This window comes from Rhinoderma darwinii, chromosome 1, assembly GCF_050947455.1.
Source record: "Rhinoderma darwinii isolate aRhiDar2 chromosome 1, aRhiDar2.hap1, whole genome shotgun sequence".
Lineage (NCBI taxonomy): Eukaryota > Metazoa > Chordata > Amphibia > Anura > Rhinodermatidae > Rhinoderma > Rhinoderma darwinii.
Window position 1 is genome coordinate 508805586 of NC_134687.1, and position 25425 is coordinate 508831010.

Sequence of the window (25425 nt, forward strand, 5' to 3'; positions counted from 1 at the left end):
GAGCGTATTTCTTCAAAATGGGTCAATTTTAGGACGTGAACTGCTAAATTAAGTTCTGCATATACCCAGAGGGAATACATCATTTGAAATGGAAAGCGTGCTAGCACACATCTAGTATAACCCTACCTGCAGAAATAGGATTTACGGAATCTATTTATACTCACTCGGCTAATTATTATATACAGGATATGATTACACTTATATGGAAAATTCAATAGCAGCACTGCACCTACATTAGGCTGCAGTCCCAGTATAGCATTTAGCCTGGCTTGCAAGGGTGCCAACAGACCATATATTTTCAGACAGTCTGATAAAAATACAGGACTTTTTTTGTAGCGTCCATGTTGGCAAAGCAGTCAAGAAAAAAAAAATAGGAGGTTGGCAAACCTGCCACTTGTTCAACTCCAACATTTTTATATTACATGATTTTAACATAAGAACTGTAATAGACATGTAAATGGTAACCATCATATACCTACTGTCAGCAGTGAACAGATGCAAACAGACACCTTTATAGAATAACTACTTATATTACCTAGATACATAGTTCGTACGGTTGAAAAAAAGACACGTCCATCAAGTTCAACCAAGGCATATACTGTTTTTCAGATTGCAAGTGCGAACTGTCAATGTGGGGCTTCTCAGTCAAAGTGCAAATAGTAAACTTGGAAAACTAGAGCCATTCATAAATACCCTTTATAGATTTTTGGCAATGATAAGGTTTAAAAAAAGAGCTCATTTATCAGGTATCCGTAAGTTTTACTTACCTTCAAATGCATGAGCCGATAGGAGTCTAACCCTACCTGTCCTATGCATTCACCGCCTGGTCTCCATTCGTTCTGCGCCTGAATGTGGCAGACCCCTTTTACCAGGCTGGGCCAAGGTCCCCCATTCTTCACATAGGTGTGGGTCCCAGTGGTGGGACCCACAGCTATAACAAATTTAAGGCCTATTCTGTGGCTATGCCATAAATGTTCCAGTTGGTAATACCCTGTTAAAATGAAAAGAAACCTAGAACTGGATAGAGGGCTTGTATATTCATCTTTGGTTAGGTCAAGCCAACTAAAGAGGACCTGTCGACCCCTTGCTCACCCTCAAGACAAAGTCACTATGATTCTGTTTTCCCATGAAAGAGACAATGGGCAGTACAGTTGTTGAGGCAACCAATTGACGTCTGAAGAGTTTAATGCACAGCTTCTACTGATTAGAATCGAACCTGTGGTGCAGGATGAGCGAGGAGCAACAGGTCCTCTTTAGTTGGTATGAAATAACCATTAACTACAGTTAAAATGAACGTAGTCTACAGAGTATCGGTCATCACTGTTTTGTTACAAGCTTATACAGGCCCCTCTAAGCAGTGCCAGGTAACCTCGGTTCATTTTATAAATGCCTATTCTTCACACCGAAGTCTGATCGGGTGTGAAGGGGTCCTCTTGCAAAAATCCAAACAGTGCTTCTATTAGGAATACGTAGTATATAAACATCAAGGGTACTGTGCGTAAAAAAATTTGCTCCATATGGACAGAATACGGCCGAAACCAATAGTTGAATTACTGATTAGATAATACAACCAAATTATGATACATTTTCAAGCAAGATTGAGTCCATTGACCATGAACTTCTAGATCATTTTTACCCTTAAATGGACTTAAAATTTATGGCATAACCCTGGGACAGGCCATCAATATTAGATCGGTGGGGGACCTACTCTCGGCACCCCAGACTATCAGCTGTTTGAAGCTCTTCATTTTTTACATAACTTTTAGGTCTGTTCGTACTTGCACACGTCGTTACTTTCGTAGTAGCTGTGCGAGGCATTGGAGTGTTGTCCCATTCAAGTTAATGGGACAGCGCTGCAATACCTTGCACAGCCGTTACAAAAGTGCCATGTGCATGTACGAACAGAAATAAAACCTATATAAACAATGAAAAGACTGCAGCGCTCCTATGATCGCTGCGGCCCTTTCCAAAAGCTGATCGTCTGGGGTACCGAGAATAGGACCCCCACCAATCTAATATTGAAGGCCTATACTAAATAGGCCATCAATTTTAAAATCCCAGATAACACCTTTAATATTCATTCACAGTGCTCATATTTAACGATAAATCGTCCTGTATAAACTCAGCTTAAGCCCTTCCCGCACCTTGACGTAACTGCGCGTCAAGGCGAGCAGTAACTTCGCGCACCTTGATGTGCAGTTATGTCTGCACATTGACAGTTAACCGCCTTGCGGCGCTACACCGCAGCAGTGTTTAACTGTGCAGGGATGTCTGCCCTGCATTACCTGTCGCCGATCAGTGGTCCATGGCCGCTAATTTTGGCAATTAACACCTTAGATGTGGCGGTCGATTGCGATCGCCGCATTAAAAGAGGCTGTGTCACCACATTATAAGTGCCCTATCTCCTACATAATCTGATCGGTGTTGTAATGTAGAGAACAGTGGTTTTTATTTCGAAAAACAATAATTTTTGACAAAGTTATGAACAATTTTAGATTTATGCTAATTTGTTTCTTAAGACAACTGGGCGTGTTTTTACTATTTACCAACTGGGCGTTGTGAAGAGAAGTGTATGACGCTGACCAATCAGTGTCATACACTTCCCATTGTTCCAGCCCTGCTTCTTTCACTGCACAGTGTGATTGTGCACAGCGTGATTTTGCAGTGAAAGAAACTGGGCTGGAACGATGAGAAGTGTATGACGCTGATTGGTCAGTGTCATACACTTCTCTTCACAACGCCTAGTTGTCTATTAAGAAACTAATTAGAATAAGTCTAAAATTGTTCATAACGGTCAAAAATGATCGTTTTTTAAAATAAAAACCACTGTTATCTACATTAGAGCAACGATCAGATTATGTAGGAGATAGGGTACTTATAATCTGGTGACAGAGCCTCTTTAAGGAGTTTAGAGCAGATTGGCAGCCCCCACATGAAATTGCGGGGGCTGCCGATGTTAGCCATAGCAACCGGAAGCTAGACATGTACGGAAACCTATTAGGACCAGCCGGAGGCTGTAACTCATAGGCTTCCAGTCAGAGTGACTGTTACGTCACAATGACAGTTAGAATACTTTACACTACGTAGGTAGTGTAACGTATTCTAGCAGCGATCAGTGCTGCAAGTCTTCAAGTGCCCTAGTGGGACAAAAAAAAGAAAAAAGTAAAAAAAAAACAACAAAAAAAAAAAAAAAAAGGTAATAAAAAGGTTTTATAAAAGTGTGAAAACAAAAGTTATACGGTAAGTTACAAAAACGCCTTTTATCCTATAATAGGTCTTATTATAGGGAAAAAATTAACACGTTAAAGAAAAGTACACATATTTGGTATAAAACGATAAAAAAAAAAAATTTTGTGCGGGAAAAATAAAGTTAAACAATGCCAGAATAACTATTTTTGGGTGAACACCCCTCCAATATGATAGAATAAAGTGATCAAAAAGTTGCATGTACCCCAAAATAGTACCAATAAAAAACTACAACCCATCGCACAAAAAGACCAGCTCTTAGAGCTTTTTTGACTGAAAAAAAAAAGTTATGGCTCTACGAATATGGTGACACAAAAAATAAATAATTTAAAAAAAGTGATTTTATTATGCAAACGATGAAAAACATAAAAAAAACAATATACATACGGTATAACCATAAAAGGTATCGACCTGCAGAATAAAGTAAAATTGTAATTTATAGCCCAGGGTAAACGCCGTAAAAAAAAAAAAAAAGTCAGAATTGCTGGTTTTTTGGTTACCCAGCTTGCCAAAAAATTTAATAAAAAGTGATCAAAAAAATAAATAAAAATCGCATGTACCCCAAAATGGTACCAATGACAACTACAGATTGTCCCGCAACAAATAAGCCCTCACACCGCTCCGGTGGCGAAAAAAGAAAAAAAGTTCTGACTTTTAGAGTATGTTCACACGTGCACGTCCGATACGCCTGAAATTACGGAGCGGTTTTCAGGAGAAAATAGCTCCGGAATTTCAGACGTAATGGCATGTTGCAGGCGTTTTTCGCTGCGTCCATTACGGACGTAATTGGAGCTGTTTTTCCATTGTGTCAATGGAAAACGGCTCCAATTACGTCTCAAGAAGTGACATGCACTTCTTTGACGCGGGCGTCTTTTTTACGCGCCGTCGGCACAGAACATCGTAAAGCCTATTCAAATGAATGGGCAGATGTTTGCTGGCACATTGAGCCGTATTTTCGGACGTAATTCGAGGTTAAAACGCCCGAATTACGTCCGTAAATAGGGTGTGTGAACCCAGCCTTACAATATAGCGACGCAAAATGTGCAGAGTGTTCCAAAATCGGATAAGATTGGGCACCACTTATCAGTGCGACACTGGCACATATCAAAGTTATCATTATTTATTTAACGCATTGTACCCTCTTATTATGCCCTGATGTACTCCTCACAGATTACATATACCCTGATGTACTCTGTACATATTACATATACCCTGATGTACTCCGCCCAGCTTACATATACCCTGATGTACTCCGCACAGCTTACATATACCCTGATGTACTCCGCCCAGTTTACATATACCCTGATGTACTCTGCACAGATTACATATACCCTGATGTACTCCGCACAGCTTACATATACCCTGATGTACTCCGCACAGCTTACATATACCCTGATGTACTCCGCACAGCTTACATATACCCTGATGTACTCCGCCCAGCTTACATATACCCTGATATACTCCTCACAGATTACATATACCCTGATGTACTCTGTACATATTACATATACCCTGATGTACTCCGCCCAGCTTACATATACCCTGATGTACTCCGCACAGCTTACATATACCCTGATGTACTCCGCCCAGTTTACATATACCCTGATGTACTCTGCACAGATTACATATACCCTGATGTACTCCGCACAGCTTACATATACCCTGATGTACTCCGCACAGCTTACATATACCCTGATGTACTCCGCACAGCTTACATATACCCCCACATTATAAAATGAAATACCAGTAATAATCTAAACAGAACCACCAAGCAAAATCTGCGCTCCAAAAGCCAAATGGCGTCCCTCTCTTCTCAGGCCTGCAGCGTGCCCAAACAGCAGTTTACGTCCACAGATATGGCATCGCCATACCTGGGAGAACCCGCTTAATATTTTATGAGGTATTTGTCTTCAGTAGCACAAACTGGGCACAGAATATTGTGCACTAAAATGCCATATCAGTGGAAAATTAAAATTTTTACTCCGCACCATCCGCTGCGCATTAACCCCTTAGTGCACCACGACTTATGTCGTGGTGCGGGGGGTGATGTATGGAGCGGGCTCACGCGCTGAGCCCATGCCATACGCTGCGGGTGTCAGCTGTGTATTTCAGCTGACACGGACAGGAACAGCGATCGCGCTGTTACAGGAGCCTGTAAAAATTACAATATACTGCAATACATCAGTACGATCATTAAATCGCTGGTTCCACTTCCCTAGGGGGACTAATAAAATGTGAATAAAAAAAATAAAAATAAAAAAAAAGTAAATGAAGTTTAGTGAAAAAAATGCAATAAATATTTAAAGTCCAAAAAAAAAAACCTTTTCCCATTTTTTTCTCTAAAGTAATGTAAAAAAAAACAAAAACACAAAACTGGCATCGCTGCGTCCATAAAAGTCCGAACTATTACAATATACCATTATTTAACTTACACGTGGAATGCTGTAAAAAATCAAGAATTTAAAACGCCAAAATTGCTGGTTTTTGGTCACCTTAGCTCTAAAACTAAAAATGTAATCCAAAGTGCTCAAAAAGTTGTATGTACCAAAAAATGGTACCAATAAAACTACAGCGCGTCCCGTGAAAAATAAGCCCTCACACCTCTCAATCGACCAAGTATTTTTAAACAAATACTTTTTACTTTCTAAAAGTAGTAAAAAAATAAATAAATAAATAAATATCTATCTATCTATCTCCTTTCCTTCTAAGCCCCGCTGTGGGTCCAAACAGAAGTTTATGACCACATATGGGGTATTGCCGTAATCAGGAGAAATTGCTTTACAAACATTGGGGTGCTTTTTCTCCTTTATTCCTTGCAAAAATGTTTACGTTTTTTTCAGAAAAAAGTATAATTTTAATCTTCACAGACTAATTCAAAATACATTTAGAAAAAAAACCTGGGGGGGTGTCACAATGCTAACTATGCTCCTAGATTCCTTGAGGGGTGTCGTTTCCAAAATGGGGTCACTTTTGTTACGGTTTTGGCACCACAAACCTGACATGGCACCTAAAATAGATTCCAAAATAAAGGAGGGCCTAAATTCCACTAGGTGCTCCTTTGCTTCTGAGGCCTGTGTATCATCAGTCCAGTATCACACTAGGGCCACATGTGGGATATTTCTAAAAAAAATCAAAAAAAAATCTGCTAAAACGGTCTGAATTTATTGATCTAATTTTTTTTTCTGACATAGTACAATATGTCACGAGAAAATCTCAGAATCACTTTGATACATAAAAACATTCCAAAGTTATTACCACATAAAGTGACACGTCAGATTTAAAAAAAAAAAAAAAATGGCTTAGTCCTCAAGGCCAAAACAGGCTCAGTGTGCTGAAGGGGTTAAACTTCAGTACCTTTCTAAAGGGTATGGTGTTAGTGAGACTTTACCATAAAACCCTGGAATACATTGAATATACCCTCAGAAGGGCAACAAGTTCAAAGCAATATACATGTAAAAGCAAGAAACGGACTCCAAGCAACATTGTATTTTTAGTTCAGTAAAGCCTAGAATTACCATAGGGAACGACACAAAATAAAAGACCACAAGAGACTACAGATGCCATTTACTGTACAGACTGCCTGTTATTGCAGTAAAGTTTAATATTTTATATTTGTCTGGTGCGTTCTGTTCCCTTATTGTACAGCTCTGTGGTAAAAGCAACATGAATTCGGTTTGCAGCAGAAAGGAGGAAAAAAGCTAAATGCGCAAAGGTTCTATTAGTCACCAAGGTAGTGTGTGCAACTGGCTTGTTTGTACGCAGCTTTTCATTACATACACTTAACGGCTTTGTACACCTTTGCACTGATTTTTTAATTAAATCGTTCATTTTCTTCCTAAAAATGCAAAATTAAAGAAACACTCCTTGCAAAATTCTATTACTATCCTTCAGTACTAATGCAGAAGGAGGTGAATGGTAGATCAGTTTATTTTCCTACCAAGAACCTAGTCTATGTACACCTCGGTAATCATTTTTATTAAACGATTGTATTTTGTGTGTTTAAGCATAACTTAGATGTGATCGATATTCGTTGGATCTTGTGTCAGAGAAACACAGAACCCGTTCTCAGCCGAGCCGTCAGTTCAGCTGAACTGACTAAATTGGCTGAGGCAGAACGATACAGCTTCTACGTATACAGGATACATAGAAGCTATATCTTAAAAAGTGTCAAAAATTTTTTTTTTATAAAAATTACTTGGAAAGTTGCTTAAACACACAAAACACATTAATTTAATTAAAAAAAATTGTTACCTGCTCTGTCCGTTGTCCTACGTGACTGCGCTCAGACTCTCAGAATCCTGCAGCCTCTTATGCATGGACCGGAGTTCAGTTTCTCTATACATTTCTAACGAGAGCCACATTGAGCATCGCCTAGGATTCCATAAAGAAACGGACTTCCGGTCCACACATAAAAGGCTGTAGGGTTCGGAGTGTCTGAGCATAGTCACGTGGGACAACAGAGCTCACAAATTAGGTGCTCGGTAGGAATATTAACTACACTACTGTTTACCTCATTTATATTACTAGAAGAAGAAACAAAGCATTTTTTGGTGGGAGTGCTTTCTAAATAGTCTTAATAAATTCCTACCATTTTGCTCTTGTAGAGTCTGTGTAACTGTTGCACATAGTTCTGCTGCTGATTTTGACATAGAAAAGGAAGGGGAGAGAAGATAAAGCCGACACAGCCAGAAGCAGTCAAATCTAACTGTTAGGCGGGATTCACACGACCGGGTCGTTCCCGAGCCCTAGTTTCGGCCGGTAAAATCGGCCATTTTGCATTACGTTTTGCATCCGTGCCGGGCCGGGCAGATCCGGACAGTGACATCAGCGGCAACTCCTGAAGGGGAATCCCCATGTGTTCGGGGATTCCGCTTCAGGAGTTTCCCCTGATGTCACTGCCCAGATATGAACAGAGACATCAAGCGCTCTGTCCAGGAGCGGAATCCCCGAAAACACGGGGATTCCGCTCCTTCAAGGAGCTAAAGTGCGGCTAGCACATAGCAGAGCGGGGAGATACCTCCCCGCTCTGCTATAGTGGCATCGCTACATATAGTAGCAGCCGCAGCAGCAGCTGCTGCTACTAGCGGCGCCATCGAAGGTGTCGCCGGGCCCGGGTGCTTTTCAAGCAGGGGAAGGGAGCCAGCGCAGCGCTCCCTTCCACCTGCTGTACACCCCGGCCCTGCCACACAGTGTACAGCGTAGCCGTTCGTCCGAATGGCATCAACTCCTCCTCCTCACATGCACTCTGCGTTGTGAGGAGGAGGCGATAGAGCGCAAGCTCCGGAAAACCCGGCCATCACTCGGGACACATCCCGGTGATGGCCGTGTAATACCCGGCCCCATAGACTTCTATGGGAGCCGGGCGAAGTTAGAGCATGCCCTATTTTTTGACGGCCGGTTTTCCCAGCCGTCAAAAAATCGGTCGTGTGAATAGCCCCATTAGGGGTCTATTATTCCTAATGCAGCCGGGTGCCGGCCGATTTATGAACGGGAAACCCTGCCGTGTGAAATCGGCCGGCACCCGGCTGCATTAGAAATAATAGACCCCTAATGGGGCTATTCACACGACCGATTTTTTGACGGCCGGGAAAACCGGCCGTCAAAAAATAGGACATGCCCTATCTTCGCCCGGGTACCCGGCCGCCCGGCTCCCATAGAAGTCTATGGGGCCGGGTATTACATGGCCATCACCGGGATGTGTCCCGAGTGATGGCCGGGTTTTCCGGCGCTTGCGCTGTATCTCCTCCTCCTCACAGCGCAGAGTGCATGTGAGGAGGAGGAGTTGATGCCATTCTGACGAATGGCATCGCTGTACACTGTGTGGCAGGGCCGGGGTGTACAGCAGGTGGAAGGGAGCGCTGCGCTGGCTCCCTTCCCCTGCTTGAAAAGCACCCTGGCCCGGCGACACCTTCGATGGCGTCGCTAGTAGCTGCAGCTGCTGCTACTACTGTATAGACGCCACTATAGCAGAGCAGGGAGGTATCTCCCCGCTCTGCTATGTGCTAGCCGCACTTTAGCTCCTTGAAGGAGCGGAATCCCCGTGTTTTCGGGGATTCCGCTCCTGGACAGAGCGCTTGATGTCTCTGTCCATATCTGGGCAGTGACATCAGGGGAAACTCCTGAAGCGGAATCCCCGAACACATGGGGATTCCCCTTCAGGAGTTGCCGCTGATGACACTGTCCGGATCTGCCCGGCCCGGCACGGATGCAAAACTTAATGCAAACTGGCCGGGCAAAATGGCCGATTTTACCGGCCGACACTTGGGCTCGGGAACGACCCGGTCGTGTGAATCCCGCCTTAGAGAGTGCAGGAGAGAGGGGGGTTGTACATAGCAGATGAGAGTGTGGAGAGGGGGTAAGCACCCAAGTCTTCAGGGACTGGCAGATCACACACAAGATGTAATGAATCAGAGTGTAGATAGGGAGGAAAGCACACAAGGCAGTCTGCATGGGGAGGTGGTGAACCACACAAGCTATTAGTGTAGAAAGGTGAGAACCCATGGCAGAATTTTCGGAGGGAGAAAGGGGGAAACCACACTCCTCCACATCAGTGTCCGTCAGCAAATGGGCTGCAGAAGAAGAAAGCTGTACAGGAATGAAAGCTGTGCTGATACATCAAGGCTTGTGTAGGCAGCAACAGACATGAGGTCTGGACACATACCTCATATCCAGCATGTATTACTGGGAGGGACACGTCCACATAAAAAAAGTCTGAGACCGTGAGTAAGTTGAAAACTGCATATCAGAGTTTAAAAATGAGTGAAGGAATGCATATTTCTGCCTGAACCGGTGTGTAAAGTAAGGAATTGTAGACCAAATATAATAATGTTAATAAAAGAGCCTACTTCTATACACACCATTCCACCATAACATTAAAACCATTTACAGGTGAAGTGAAGAACATTGATTATTTCATTACAATGGCACCTGTCAAAGGGTGGGATATATTAGGTAGCAAGTGAAAAGTCCGTTTTTGAAGTTGATGTGTTGGAATCACGAGAAATGGGCAAGCATAAGAATCTTCACGTCTCCCTCGAGGGAGGGGGTTCTTGATATGCAGTGGTTAGTATCTACCAGAAGTGGTCCAAAGGAGGATAACCGGTAAACCAGTGAGAAGGGCATGGATGCCCAAGGTTGACTGAAGCACGTGGGGAGCGAAGGCTAGCTAATCTGGTCAAATCTTAAAGAACAGCTTCTGTATCACAAATTGATGAAAAAAAAGAATGCTGGCGATTATAGAAAGGTGTCAGAACATTTTGAGCTATGTAGTAGTCTTAGTGCCCAAGTGGACCCCTGTCCATTGCCAAAAGCGCACAACTGAGACGTGAGCAGCAGAAGGCCTGGCTTGATGCATCATCTTTTCTTTCACATCATGTGGAGGACCAGGTGCGTTATTCCCAAACGACAGTGGCCTCTCTCTTTCAGTAGGCTATTGCATCCTGCCACACTGCAAAAACTGTTCAGGAATGGTTTAAGGAATATGACAAAAACTTCAAGGTGTTGACTTGGCCTTCAAACTCCCCAGACATTAATCGGTCTGATCCTTGAAGGCCACATCTTACAGAAATACACTGCTAACATTTGGTGCTAGATACCACAGGACACCTTCAGAGGTCTTCTGGAGTCCATGCTTCGATGGGTCAGAGCTGTTGTGGCAGCACAAGGGGGACCTACACAATAATAGGCAGGTGCTTTTAAATGTTATGATTTAACGGTGTACATTAAAATGATTTTGCCAAACAGATGCAAAACTGATTGGAAATACAGATAGTCATAAAGTGGATGTATTCCCAGGAAAGGGCCATATACTAGGCAGTGAACAACAACTTAGATGCATGAACTACTGACAACATATTAATGGAGGTTTAGCACTGAAAATAAAGTGAGACCGAATAAATTACACAGTAAAAGTGGAGTAGGTGGCTTTACCAACCAACAAGATTCCATTTTCCAGTGCAGGTTAGAGTGTGAAAGCAGGGGTCAGAGATCAATTGCCATGGGTACCTACTGCATTTAAACTGTACCTATCCTCACTCTACTCACATTGTATGGACAGGTCCGGTGCTGCCTGCAGTTCCAGATGCACTCCGAGACCAGGATTGGCTGTGGTTCTTAATCTCATGTGAAGTGCATTGTGGCAGATCAGCGGTTAGGTCAAATGTTTATGACCACAGTGGAGTTATACCGTTGTCAGTTGTCAAGGGCAAACATTAAATTTCGAAAGATGCTACCAAAAATACTGTGTTGCGGCGATACAAATGGGGACCTCGGACTTGCATGGATAGATATGGACATGTATGGTGCTTTCATCTTTTGAGTTTTCTTAAATCACATTATTTGATGGTCACATATGTTAAGCCTTTGATGCTGAATTTTTTATTTTATTTTTTTTAACAGCAATTATTTTTATTTCCTTCTCATGCCACTTACTACTAAACACTTTGTTTGGTTTTCTTTTATTTTTATCCTTTATTAGGCATATAGTTTCACATGTAAAAAAAAACAACACATCATTGACTATACATTATCAAACACCAGAAAAATATTACATACATTACCAATTGTCTATATTGCTTCCGCCCTTACCTATCCCCCAAAAAATTCTAAGAGGTTCTAGATTCCCCTCCCCTCAATCCCGGTTAGTAAAACCTGTCTGATCTGTCCATTAAGGTCATATACTTTCATATTCCTTCAACTTTCCACTTCTTTGAAGTCTAACATGTTCTCTTAGGATCACTTGGTCAATATTCATAGTCCCCTTTTTCATCGTTGGCACTCGTTCCGTAATACAATATTTAAGTATTAAATTCCTAGCAGAATAGTGCTTTAGTTATGCCATTTTGTCCTGTGCTTATTAATTTGGTGGTGTCCCCCAGTATACATCTGGTTACATATTTGTCTATCTTTAGAGTTTTTACAAAGTTGTAATGATAGTTTCCCAGTACTAGTTTAGGGCAACGCCACAGAAGATTGACCAAGTCTCCCCTTTCCACCCCTTATTTGGGACATAGATCCGTTCTTCTAAACCCCATTTTGTGTAATCTCAGAGTGTCGTGTAAGCGGTACAAAGTAAAAAAAATTGTGTGATTGTGTTACTTAGTCTCACGCCCTCCTTGTCCATCAATTTATTAATGGACAACCACTGTCAATCTGAAAGCGTGCCAATATCAGTGTTCCATTTTTTATTTTTTTACGGTCGTGTTTATAATCATTTACTCCTCTAATCAATGTTTTATATAATTTCCCTATCAAACTCATATTTGTGACATTTCCGTATTCTGATAAAGAGGTCTTTAATACTTCATTTCATATAATAAAAATAGTCAAGCCAAACTTGAGCTGTAGGACCAAAAAGGCTTTTAACTTTTCGCTCCATAGAAATAAGTGGCTTACCCTATGAACAACTGTCTGCATCCAAAACATATGGTCTACCATCTAGTAGAATTCTGTTCAGTTAATGGTTATCCATAAGGGTGTGAATTGAGTGCAATTATAAATTCAATTTCTTCTTACACTCTTCCCAAACCCTAAACACCATTTTGCTTGCTGTAAATTGTTGATGAGACTATTATCCCTACTCTTGCCTCCAGAGCTGAAGGTAAATGACTAAAGTATTTATTACGATACAATTTATTCCACCATCCTGTGTTGTCGCATCTTCTATCTCACAGAATATATTTTATCTGCGCAGACAACAGTCGGAACAGCAATCCCCCATTTACTTCGAAAGATATTTTTGTTTAATTCGTGGAGTCTTATACTTCCATATTAAAATTTGTTGCATATTGTTTGTATCAGCTTATAGATTTTATTTTCTATCCACATTGGACTATTTAATAAAGAACACAGTATATGTGGAAGAATCAGAAGATTTATTAGACTAGCTCCAGCTGCCATAGTTAGAAAGGCTAATTGACACCATATTTTAACCTTATTTCTTGCTAGTAAGGGAAGGATATTTAAGGTCACGTATTGATTCACAGCAGCTGATGAATAAATACTGAGATACTTGATGTTTTCCATTGATTTTAATATTGCCAAATTACCCAAGCTGTATTCTTCATCCTTGCTTAGTGGTAGCAATGATGATTTAGTCCAATTGATCCTGAAACCGGAGCACTGTTTGCTAAAATGAATATTTATTATTAGGCATTCATGATTTTTACTTGAGCATACCTGCGTATACCGAATACGTGTAATTGTTTACCACCATGTGGGGAGTCTCTGATTAAGAATTGTTACCTAAGTAAACAGGTTCTGAAAAAGGAAACTTCACATTTATTATCTAGATCCAATACTAGCACATAAGGCAGTGCACTGTACATTATTCATACCTTTGCCTTGGGCGATGATCTTTTCCCACCAAATCCACCGGCACCAACCACGAACACAGAAAACTGGTTATAGCAGATCAGTTCTTCACCACAGTAAGCGTTTACTAAAAATCAAGATAAAAAAAAAGCAGATTCCTGTTTATACATGTGGCACTTTAAAACACACACAAAGATGAGAAGCGAGAAAATAAGGGTGAAGGAATTAAGATGGTCTAAAACTACAACCCTGATGATATGCTAGCCACAGAGGTAAACATGAGTGGATCCAGAAATACAGAAAGATCCATTTAGAAAAATCTAGGTATAGTATAAATTACCGTATGCACAGATGTTTGGTTTAGGATGATTGAACAGATGTTTGAATGGGCACTGTCATTTCAACAAACTTTGTATAAATGAAAAGTACAGGTGATTATAAGAAACTTTGAAATATATCTCATCCGAGTAACAAGCCTCTTTCTGCTCTTATCTGTCTGTTTTCCTGCTCCCCTCCCTCGCTCGGTTAGGGTATGTGCACACGCTTCGCAAAAAAAGTCTAAAAATACAGAGCTGTTTTCAAGGGAAAACCGATCCTGATTTTCAGATTTTTTTTTAAGCCACTCGCGTTTTGAGCTGTTTTTCTATAGAGTCAATAAAAAACTGCTCCAAAAACAGCTCAAGAAGTGACATGCACTTCTTTTTCTCGGGCGTCTTTTTACGTGCCATTTTTTGAAAATGAGGCGTAAAAAAACGCCCCGTCTGAACAGAATGACATATTTTCCATTCAAATCAATGGACAGATGTTTGTAGGCGTTCTGCTGCCGTTTTTTTCAGGCGTTTTTCGAGGCGTAAACGCCCCAAAATACGCCTGAAAACACTACGTGTGCACATACCCTTAAACTGATTTCCACTCTGAAAATTCAGCTCTATACATCTCAAGACGGACTGCAGCTCACATGAATCAGATTACACATGTCTATGGGAGCCTATGGAGAGGGGAGGGGGTAAGAGCAAGCAGGAAGTGAAGGAAATAAAAGCAGAAAGACAGGCATAGAAACCTTCTCACAACCAAAGCACTTTATTCACATCAGTTCGGGTCTGTTCTTCTCTATACATGTCCTGCATGAGGCCCCATGCACACGACCGTAAAAAACCTCCGTTATTGCGGTCCGCAAAAACTGAGCCATTCACTTTCATTGAACACTGACACCTTTCCGTAGCACTACGGAAGGGTGTCCGTGCCGTGGAAATGTTCCGGCAATTATGGAACATGTCCGTTCTTTTGCATTTTGCGGGCCGTGCTCCCATACTTTGTATGGGAGCACGGCCCGAAAATGCGGCTGTCAGTCGGCGGCCGGCCGTGCCCGCAATCGCGGGCCGTGATTGCGGGCACGGTCGTGTGCATGGGGCCTGATCCTGGGGCTGGTTCTGAGTGAGGGAGGTGGTTATGGAGCAGATTATCTTCTTACTGTGTTGTAGTGTAAGACTCCCAGTCTCCACCTCCAGCTTAGAGAGAAATGCAAACCACAGATAAAGAATGCAAAAGGGTGAAAACTGCTAAAAATTGCAATATCAAAGTCATAATGGCCAGAAGTAGTGCTACTCCTCATGTACACACAATTGCTTATCCTGAAAAGTAAAATGAAACGACAGGTACTGTACACTTTAAATTCTATTTTAGAACAGAACAGGTATCCCATTTGCAGCATGTGATAATAGTGCAATGATAGCATGAGCCGGTGTTTCTGTATTGTACAAGTCTATGCATCATGCTTACTGCCAAATATCTTATAACTCACGTTCTTGCTGAGCCTTAATCTTTTTTTATTCATTTCTTATTAAAAACGTGATGCAGCCAAATGTTGAATGTAAGAATACGCCATAGTTTTGAGCAGTTCCTGCACTAACTTACCCGGCTCCAGCCACTGTATGCTCGGTCACTAGTATTTTTATGATGGTCTTCCACCAATGCCCTCAATGTTGAAAATACAAAAAAACATGTGCGCTTGTCATATGAAAAACAGTTCTAAGGCCAAGTTAAGTTTTTGGAGATTATATATATATATATATATATATATATATATATATATATATATAAAGTACATTAACACATGATTTTAGTGATTTTTTTTATATGCAATGTTTGATGTATTTCTCAAACAATTCAATTCCCAGCCTTCAGACAATCACCCAAAAGTGTACTCATTATGGTAAACTGTACGGTTATAAAAATATTTTATCACTCGATTTTTGAAATTGGAGATTGAAAAGGCCAGCTCGAAAATATAACACCACCAAATAAAAAGGTATTCATTGATGAGAATGCATCAGTAAGAAACAGCACGAAGGAAAGAACAGATGTATAAATGTGTCTTTATGCGAACACAGTTATTCGTAGCACACTAAACACAAGAACACATTTAACATAAAGCAGCCATTATTCCAATCATCATGGGAGCTGCCATCCGAAGGCCCGACATCTAATTAGTAATGTAGATTTATGGACTTCCTTCATGGAATACCTAATGTTGTAATTGTCTATTCTAATCACATTAGTGAGCAGAATAAATTCTCAATTTAGGGACATCTCACACGCACACATGTACGAATGCCTATATGGATATATAGCACTCTATAAAAGTAAAGTATGTACTGCAGTTGCTCAAATAGTGAAAACAATGATGTAAATACAGCCATCGCTTTCTATAGCCCTGTGTTATGACTTTATGTTCTCTATGTGCCTGCAGAGCTTTAATATTACCCATAAAAAAAACAGTCATACACAGCGAGACAAGACGATCAACAGTAGTTGGTGAGGCTTAAATCCATGTGTTCAGAGCCAGTGTGGGGGCACATGGATTCTCTACATAGTGGTTAAACAGACTCCCATGTGCCATCTAATGCCGCCTCCATGCACAGGGCAATGCTATTGGCACGGGCACCAAGTCTCACTAAATAAATACTGGTGGTACAGATTTAACGGACGTGTATAACTACATTTGCTTTTAGGAGAAAATAATACGACATGAAATGCCATCATTTTCTCATCACAAATTCTCATGAAATCCGAGGGAAAAGCAAATATTGGTGTGGCTCCATGTAAATTAAGAGGCATGTCTTATTACAAGAAAAACACAACAAAAACTGAAAGAATAGTGCATGCTCGGTTGAAAAAAAAATAAAATAAAAAAAATGCTGGAAATACATAGCTATGCCCCTCACTGCAGAAGTTTTTTTAAAGAAAAAAAAAATAAATCTTCACCACAATGAAACTCAACCTCTTTGGGCATGCTCAATGAGCTGTTTTGGTTGCGGTGGTATACTACTCTCTCCTGGCTGCTTACTACATAGCAGATAAAGTCTTCAGGTTTAGTGTCCCTTTAAAGCTGGAGTGGATTATTTAATATGAATCTGGGACGACACTGGGTACGGATGTATGCGGTCAGATTTAAGAATGTTTTAGAACAGAGGATATGAAGACGTCTGATGTACAGATTACTTCCCCATAATGTGGGCGCAGCCTCTGCTCTCTTCTCCTCATTAGTAATTCTCGCCACTGTTCTCTTTTCCGCCTGAAACGACCTTCACTTCGATCAGAAATGTGAATGCCTTCTACGCTTCTAGTAATTCTAACTGCAAATTGCTTTGGTGTGAAATGCTTTTGACAGAGTTCTGTATTAAAGGGAGCACCGTGAAAGCAAACTGTATGGAGATGTGTACTCTAATAAAACTAACAAGGTTCCAACAGGTTAAAAGTACAAATTTGATTTCCTAGTAGGAGTCATTAACCATTTCATCCGTCCCTCCGTAAGATACCGAACTTACCGTCAAGTAAAATGACTGCACCCGAGCCTTTGTCCATTATGTCTGCCACTGTGCCCTCTAAACGCACCTCTCCTGAAAAAATAAGTAATGCAAAATATATAAAAAGAGAAGAAAAAATAGAAATGGTTTGCAAAATGAAAAAAATGCTATGCAATCCACAAAGCACTGGACATTTTTTCCCCGATTTGCTGAGCCTACAAATCTATGATAAAACTTTAATAAAAGCTTTTACTGAAAAATGTACAAGAAAAAAAAAAAAAAAAAATACTTCACAAATTGACGTAACTGGCAAGTTTGTTGACAAACTTTTAAGCCCTTATCAAAAGTGTTCTGTCGTGCAGGTATGCCCTGATGTAGGACATTACAAATGTAAAACCTCTATTGTTAAGTTATCCTTCCTCAGATAATTTAATAGGTAAAGTGTAATTCCATGACGTAAAACTGAAATGGACAACAGTGGAAAAAGATCTTATTTATTACACTTCCTGAAAAAGACCCAATAAACATTAATCATTCTGCACATAAACCAGATAAAGGGCTTCTAACCCGTTAGTGACGGCCCATAGTGTTTTTACAGCAGCCACTAACGGGCTTTATTCCGATGCAATAGCCTTTTTACGGCGCTGCATCAGAATAAATAAATAGGGCAGGGAGCAATTGAATCTCCCTGCTCTAACGGGCGAGATCGATATCAGTATCGATCTCGCTCATTTAAACCCTCCGATACGGCGCTCAATAGCGAGCGCCGCATCGGAGTGGTTTTGCAGAGAGGGAGGGAGCTCCCTCTCATCCCACTGACACGCTGGGTAAGATTGCAAGTTGTCGGTGGTTTATATGGCATGACCTAGCAGATGCCTGTCCGTTTTAAAAGGACAGGCACTAATACACTGCCATACAGAAGTATGGCAGTGTATTATAAAAGTGATCAAACGATCGCATAGTTAAGTCCCCTAGTGGGACTAGTAAAAAAAGAAAAAGATTTTTTTTAATTAACTTTATTAAAAAGTGGAAAGTGAAAAACCCACTTTTTCCCCTTACAAAATGCTTTATTAACAAAAACAGTAAAAATAAATAAAAAAGTTACACATATTTGGTATCGCCGTGTCCCTAACGACCCCAACTATAAAGGTTACTACATTATTTACTGTGTAAAAGTAGTAAAACATACAAAATCTATATAAATTTGGTATTATTGCAACCGTAACAACCCGCTGAATAAAGTTAGTGTTATTTATACCACACGGTAAACGGCGTAAATTTAGGACGCAAAAAAGTGTGGCAAAATTGCTGTTTTCTGTAATAATTTCTTATGGTTTTGAAGATCCCAGCATGGTATTATTCAGTAGGAACATTCATTGTTTACTTCAAGGTCTGTCCATGGTCATGTGATGGACACACAGGTGCAAGGCTCGTTACGTTTACAGTATGTGCATTACAGCTGTGTCTACTAAAAATCCCAGCACGTGTCAATCACACGACCATGGACAGAATTTTAGCCACTAGAAGTAAACAAATATTCCTACTGAATAACAGCAAGCAAAAATCTTAAAAACCATGAGGAATGCATAAAGTATATAGGAAAATTGTACAACATTAAATTATACAAAAAAATGAATTTTCTGAAACTGGATAACCCCTTTAAGGCAGTTCATTCAAACTATATGGCAGTTAATTAAAACGGAGGTCTTGCCAACAATAAAATTATAAATAAACCAACCTGTGCTACCTGCACATCGCAAGTCAACAGAAACCGTTAAGATTGTTATTGTCTGCTACATGAAATAGAGAGATATTATATATACACACATATATATATATATATATATATATATATATATGTGTGACAGCATATGTTTACCAAATATTATTGTGTTTTAAAGGTTATATCTATTGTACAGAAACTAATTATTAATGGGTTGCTATGGGTTATGCTAGGTCTACACATACAGCCAGCTTGTATATATTTTTTTGTATATATCTTTACCTTCCTATATGAAAACAACATTTTTGATTTACTGTATATTCTTCTGTCCGTTGCTAGATACTGACAGCTATCTTTCCAATAGAAATCCATGTGAAAATGTTGATGGCATGTGCAAACTGGCAGGAGACTAGGATAGTCACCCACCGAAGTCTCTATGCAACATTTCTGATTTAAGTCAAGTTCAAAATCACTTTTTTGTTCTAGTGTTGGTGTGTGTGGGTAATTAATTATAAGTTATGTTGTATTGTCTTTACCCACTTTTACCATGGATCCCCCAAATGGCTACCATTTTCCTTCCTTTCTGCTTGTTCAGGCAGTAGATGGAGGGCCTTAAAGGAAATTTCATAACTGTAAGAACATATGATCATCCTAGATTGATGCACTCCTGTGTCTTTCACTGGAGACAGGTTTATTAGTTCTCTCTGCATCAAGTAGCAGTCCATGTTTATGTACCGGCTAGCCTTCTATACGGACGCTCTACATGATATAAATCACTATAATCTCAATCTAAGGTAAATCCTCCTGTTTTTTTTGCTTCCGCTATTTTAAGGGTATGTGCACACGATAACGTCAATTACAGCTGACATTACGGAGCTGTTTTCAGGAGAAAACAGCTCCTGAATTTCAGACGTAATTCCTCGTACTCGCGTTTTGCGAGGCGTCCATTACGGACTTAATTTGGAGCTGTTCTTCATGGACGTCAATGAAAAACGGCTCAAATTACGTCCCAAGAAGTGTCCTGCACTTCTTTGACGAGGCTGTTATTTCACGCGCCGTCTTTTGACAGCGACGCGTAAAATTACAGGTCATCGGCACAGTACATCGGCAAACCCATTGAAATGAATGGGCAGATGTTTGCCGACGTATTGGAGCCGTGTTTTCAGGCGTAATTCGAGGCGTAAAACGCCTCATTTACGCCTGAAAATAGGTCGTGTGAACCCAGCCTAATAGTGATTTGCATAAGCTTCTGCAGCAGCTGTGGTCTGTATTAGGTGGTGCTGCATCAGCTAGTCCCCTCATCCTCTAAAGAGCTGCAGTACCTAAGAAAAGGAAAGAGACCCCTCACACAGAGAGCAGGGGGCAAGGGAAGGCTGAGTCAGCATAATGTGCTGGCATCAATAGAGCCTAGACACTGGGAGCTGCTAGGAAGTTCTCAGACTACCAGTGCACACATAGTTCCACTATGTGCAAAGGGTAGTCTAAAGCCTTGGCATCATTTTTTAGCAATGGCAGCCACCAGAAGTGCCAAAGAAGAGATCTGCACCAGTAGATGTCCTATGAGGAAACAGATGTCTAAGGGGGTTATCCCACCACAACAACTTATCACCTATCCACACGAAAGGTGATAAGTGTTTGATGGCTGGGGGTCCCACCACTGATCAAGGGAACGGGGGTCCCGAGTCCCTTAAATGAATGGTGTGGTAGTCGCACATATGCACTGTTGCATCATTCATTCTCTATGGAACGGTCGGAGACAACCAATTGCTGTGCTCGACTATCTACAGTAATCTCAGAGAGAATGTATGGTGCAGCAGTGCAAATGCGTGACCGCTGCTGTGCTCATCGATGGGACTTGGGAACCCCGTTCTCTTGATCGGTGGGAGTCACAGCCATCAAATACTTATCACATATCCAATGGATAGTTGATAAGTTGCTGTGGTGGGATAACCCCTTAAAGGCAATTTTTTACTAGACGGTCACCCTAAAATGGCCATACCCAAGAGATAACTGGCCAAACAGCTATTTCCCAGTCACTCCCATTAAACAGGCAAGCCAGGTTAGGCAAGTGTGCATTATAACGGTCAAAGATAAGTTGCTACCATACACCACTGGCAGAGCTCATCTCCCAGGAAGACCACTTATTGGGTATGTTAAAATCCAACACGAGTCTTTGTGTTCCCCAACGTCTGTTTAGGAAAATTAATATATCTTATTGTGAAGCAAAGAGTTAATAACAAACCATTCAATATCGGAGCATTAGTGAAATGTAAAATTCCCATTCCAATAAATTGATGGAAGTTGAGCTGCAGATGCCATCGAGCCTGGTTCTGCATACATCTCAAGTCAACGGTTGATTAAATCAATGCAATTTTTCTTCAAGGTGTAATTAAAACAACTTCTAATCTTGACCTTATAATTATGCCAATATAAAATAAATTCATAAGAGATTGGTTAACCATTTACTCTACTGGCAGAAAATTCAATATCGCACATAAGGACAGATGAAATTATTTCAGAGAGATTGCATACGTCACCAGCCTGCATTCACACAGCAGATAAGGATGGTTATTAGCAATGATTGAGACAACGGAGAGATAAAATGTACATTGGAAAGGATTTACAGAATAGACTTTCAAATTAACCTGTCTCGAATTGTAAACAAAAACTCTAAAATAAACTTAAAAGCACAAGAGACTGCTTAAAAACTTTGTCGTTTTCAGAGTTAACAATTTATGTGAATGTAAATATAGTCATTCTGCCACAAACGTCTTTTCCTATTTATTTTTCGGATATTGAGTTACAACCAGTATTATATCTCAGAGCGGCATTCACCATCCTGCTGGTTGTCATTGGAAACAGTCAAAAAGCTTTTTTTTGTCAGACACCAGTTAAACTGACCATTTAGCCGTCATCCTAGAACTTGTTTTTCCTGTATTAGATTTCTCTACAGTACTTGGTGTTAAGACTGCACTTCCCAGAATGTAAATCAGAGCAAGCTCTGTGCAGACAAAGCAGGCAAGGAATAGTTGGGGAGGGGGGATTTCAGCTCTGAAGCTTGCATAATGCAGCTCTTGACTACAATACAGCCTATAACTCTAGATCAGTATAAGATTTGTAATGCAATGTGTATACAAAAAACTGTATGTAGCCTATAATGTCAGACAAATCGCTTTAAAAAGCGTGTTTCCCAGTTTTATGCAAATAGTGAGATTCTTCAGTCCATAAATAAAACATTACATTTTATCCTATACTTTGTATTTCAATACCTCACCCTTTTTTAAGACATACAGCTGGGTCCAGAAACATTTGGACAGGTACACAAAACTAATAATTTAAACTGTAGACTACCACAAAAATATTGCATTAACAGTTTATGAACAGTTTATGAATTACAGATATATTTTACTAGCGATTACAGTCCGTAATTATGGGCCCATTCAATTTGCTGCGGACAACTTTCCATATCACTACGGATGGGTGTCTGTGCCGTAGAACTGTGCCGGGAATTATGGAACAGGTCCGTTTTTTTTATGTTTTACGGGTCGAAAAACATACCTTGTATGGGAGCAGGGCTCGAAAATGCGAGCAGCCGACAGCAGCTGGTCGTGCCAGCAATCGCGGGCCGTGATTACGGGCACGGCCCTGTGCATGGGGCCTAACAATTACAAAAATATATAATATATAATGATTGACTAAAGTCTAGAAACTATGGCCATCACAAAATACATAGTTTCCTCCGTTGAGATGCTTTGTCAGGCCTTACCACAGCTGCCTTCAGTTCCGGCTTGTTTGTTTGTCTTTCTGGCTTCATTTTTTCTTAAGGAAGTGAACAGCATGCTCTATCAGGTGAAGGTCAAGTGACTGGCTGGTTCATTGAAGAATATTGCATTTCTTTGCCTTAATAAGCTCTTGGGTTGCTTTCGCAGTATGTTTAGGGTTATTAGCCGACCTCTTAAACGCGGCAAAAAAAAAAAACAGCAAAAAAACGCGTGTGGTAAAAAAAAACTGGAGCAGATTTTTCCAGGCAGAATCTTCTGCCTGCAAAAAAACTGCATGTGAACTAGGCCTACTAGGTGAACAGCTCCACTTACGTTATACGGTCCAAAGAGGTGTTAATTCGAGATCTTACTAAGCTTTTATTTACTTAATTTGTCATGAATAGAGGGGGAGAGGGGGCAACACCTGGCCATGAAAATGCTTATCAGTCAATCATCCAATTACTTTGGAGCCTGAGAAAATAAAGGGATTATGTAAAAATGGCTGGAATTCATAAGTGATTAATGCAATATTTATGTTAAATCCTTTGAATTAAAGCTGAAGGTCTACACTTCAATCTTCATCGCTGTGTGTGAGATCCATTGCGTGGAATGTAGAGGTTAAATTATGAAAATGGTCAATGTACCAAATACTTCTGGACCCAACTGTATGCTTTTTTATTTGTGAATAAGAACACGCTTGTTTACATCCAGAGGCAGAAAACCTGTATATATCTAGTCCTACTCTCATCTGAGAAGTGGATACAATTTTATGGCAGCTCCGGGACACGCATCTATTAGACATTTATGGCATATCCCGTGGATATCCCATAAAGGTTAATCTTGAGAATATCCCTTTTAGTTTTATTTACATAAAACCGTAAAAACCCTTTAATGGCCCTAATGCCCTCAGCTCATTAATACCAATTTGAGAGTAAGATACCGAATAGTAACATGTAATAAGGACAACCCAGTGTATCCTTAATAAATAACAGATTTGTGACTACAAAGGTTCCAGAGAACATTTACCGAGAACGTGGCAGAAGGTTAACAACTACCTTAGAACAGCAAAACACCTGGTCTTAAAGTCAGTTAGGAATTAATTTATTAATAACTTGATCATTTCAAAAATGAATGCAGAGTTATGGATAAGGACATGGAGCAGCTATTAAAAAAAAACCTCGATTAGGACACAGCTCACACCTGGATGATCCATCTTCATCGTTTTTCTTCCACAGCTCGAAGTAGCCATGGGTGAGATCACTGCAGTACTGAACACAGTCTACAGTTATTTCTCGATTTCACCTCTTCTATCAATGCTTTATTGCCTATTCTTTGTGTCTGTCATGGAGATTAGCCATTGTGATCAGTACAGGTTAATAAAACTTACTGTACAGTTGGTTAGGAGGATGGCAATGCAATTAGATTACCCACATGAATGTACCCTTATACAATGCTTTTGTAATATTACATTTTCGGCCTTGGCACACAACGGTACCCTTTATCTACATTAATGCAGCAACCAAAATATTAAGAGATGGAAACATGTCTAGTGAAATAATATTCCCAAACAGGTTTTGCAGAGTCCTTAGAAAAGATTAAAAAAAAAAAAATAAATGCTACCAATGTGCCAACAGATACACTATATGTACAGAAGTATTGGGACACCTCTTCATCATTAAATCCAGACGTTTCATTCTGTCCCATTGCCACAGGGGTATAAAATCCAGCACTAGCCATGCAGTCGCCTTTACAAACATTTGTGAAAGAATGAGACGTTCTTAGAGGCTCTGTCACCAGATTTTGCAACCCCTATCTGCTATTGCAGCAGATCGGCGCTGCAATGGAGATAAGAGTAACGTTTTTATTTTTAAAAAACGAGCATTTTTGGCCAAGTTATGACCATTTTTGTATTTATGCAAATGAGGCTTGCAAAAGTACAACTGGGCGTGTTTACAGTAAAAGTACAACTGGGCGTGTATTACATCTGGGCGTGTTTACTTCTTTTACTAGCTGGGCGTTAGGAATGGGAGTGTATGATGCTGACGAATCAGCATCATCCACTTCTGTTCGTTAACACCCAGCTTCTGGCAGTGCACAGTCACACAGCGTGTTCTCGAGAGATCACGCTGTGACGTCACTCACTTCCTGCCCCAGGTCCTGCATCGTGTCGGCCACATCGGCACCAGAGGCTACAGTTGATTCTGCAGCAGCATCAGCGTTTGCAGGTAAGTAGCTACATCGACTTACCTGCAAACGCCGATGCTGCTGCAGAATCATCTGTAGCCTCTGGTGCCGATGTGTCCTCGCTCGTCCGACACGATGCAGGACTTGGGGAAGTGACGTCACAGCGTGATCTCTCGAGAACACGGCTGTGTCTGCACTGCCAGAAGCTGGGCGTTCTGAAGAGAAGTGGATGATACTTCTCGTCAGAACGCCCAGCTAGTAAAAGAAGTAAACACGCCCCGATGTACGCACATAATACACGCCCACTTGGACTTTTACTTTAAACACGCCCAGTTGGACTTTAGAAAGCCTCATTTGCATAAATACAAAAATGGTCATAACTTGGCCAAAAATG

At 40.6% G+C, this 25425-nt stretch overlaps 1 protein-coding gene across 1 annotated transcript in view; it reads right to left on the reverse strand.

The window, feature by feature from the left end:
- The window catches only part of HSD17B4 (hydroxysteroid 17-beta dehydrogenase 4), a 321488-nt gene that overhangs the window by 110965 nt on the left and 185098 nt on the right, over positions 1 to 25425 (reverse strand). Inside the window, exons 15-16 of the mRNA XM_075836285.1 lie at positions 17385 to 17456; positions 13581 to 13684 (exon numbers count right to left, since the gene is read on the reverse strand). Of these exons, the coding sequence (XP_075692400.1) occupies positions 13581 to 13684; positions 17385 to 17456 (176 nt within the window). The remainder of the gene's footprint in view (positions 1 to 13580; positions 13685 to 17384; positions 17457 to 25425) is intronic.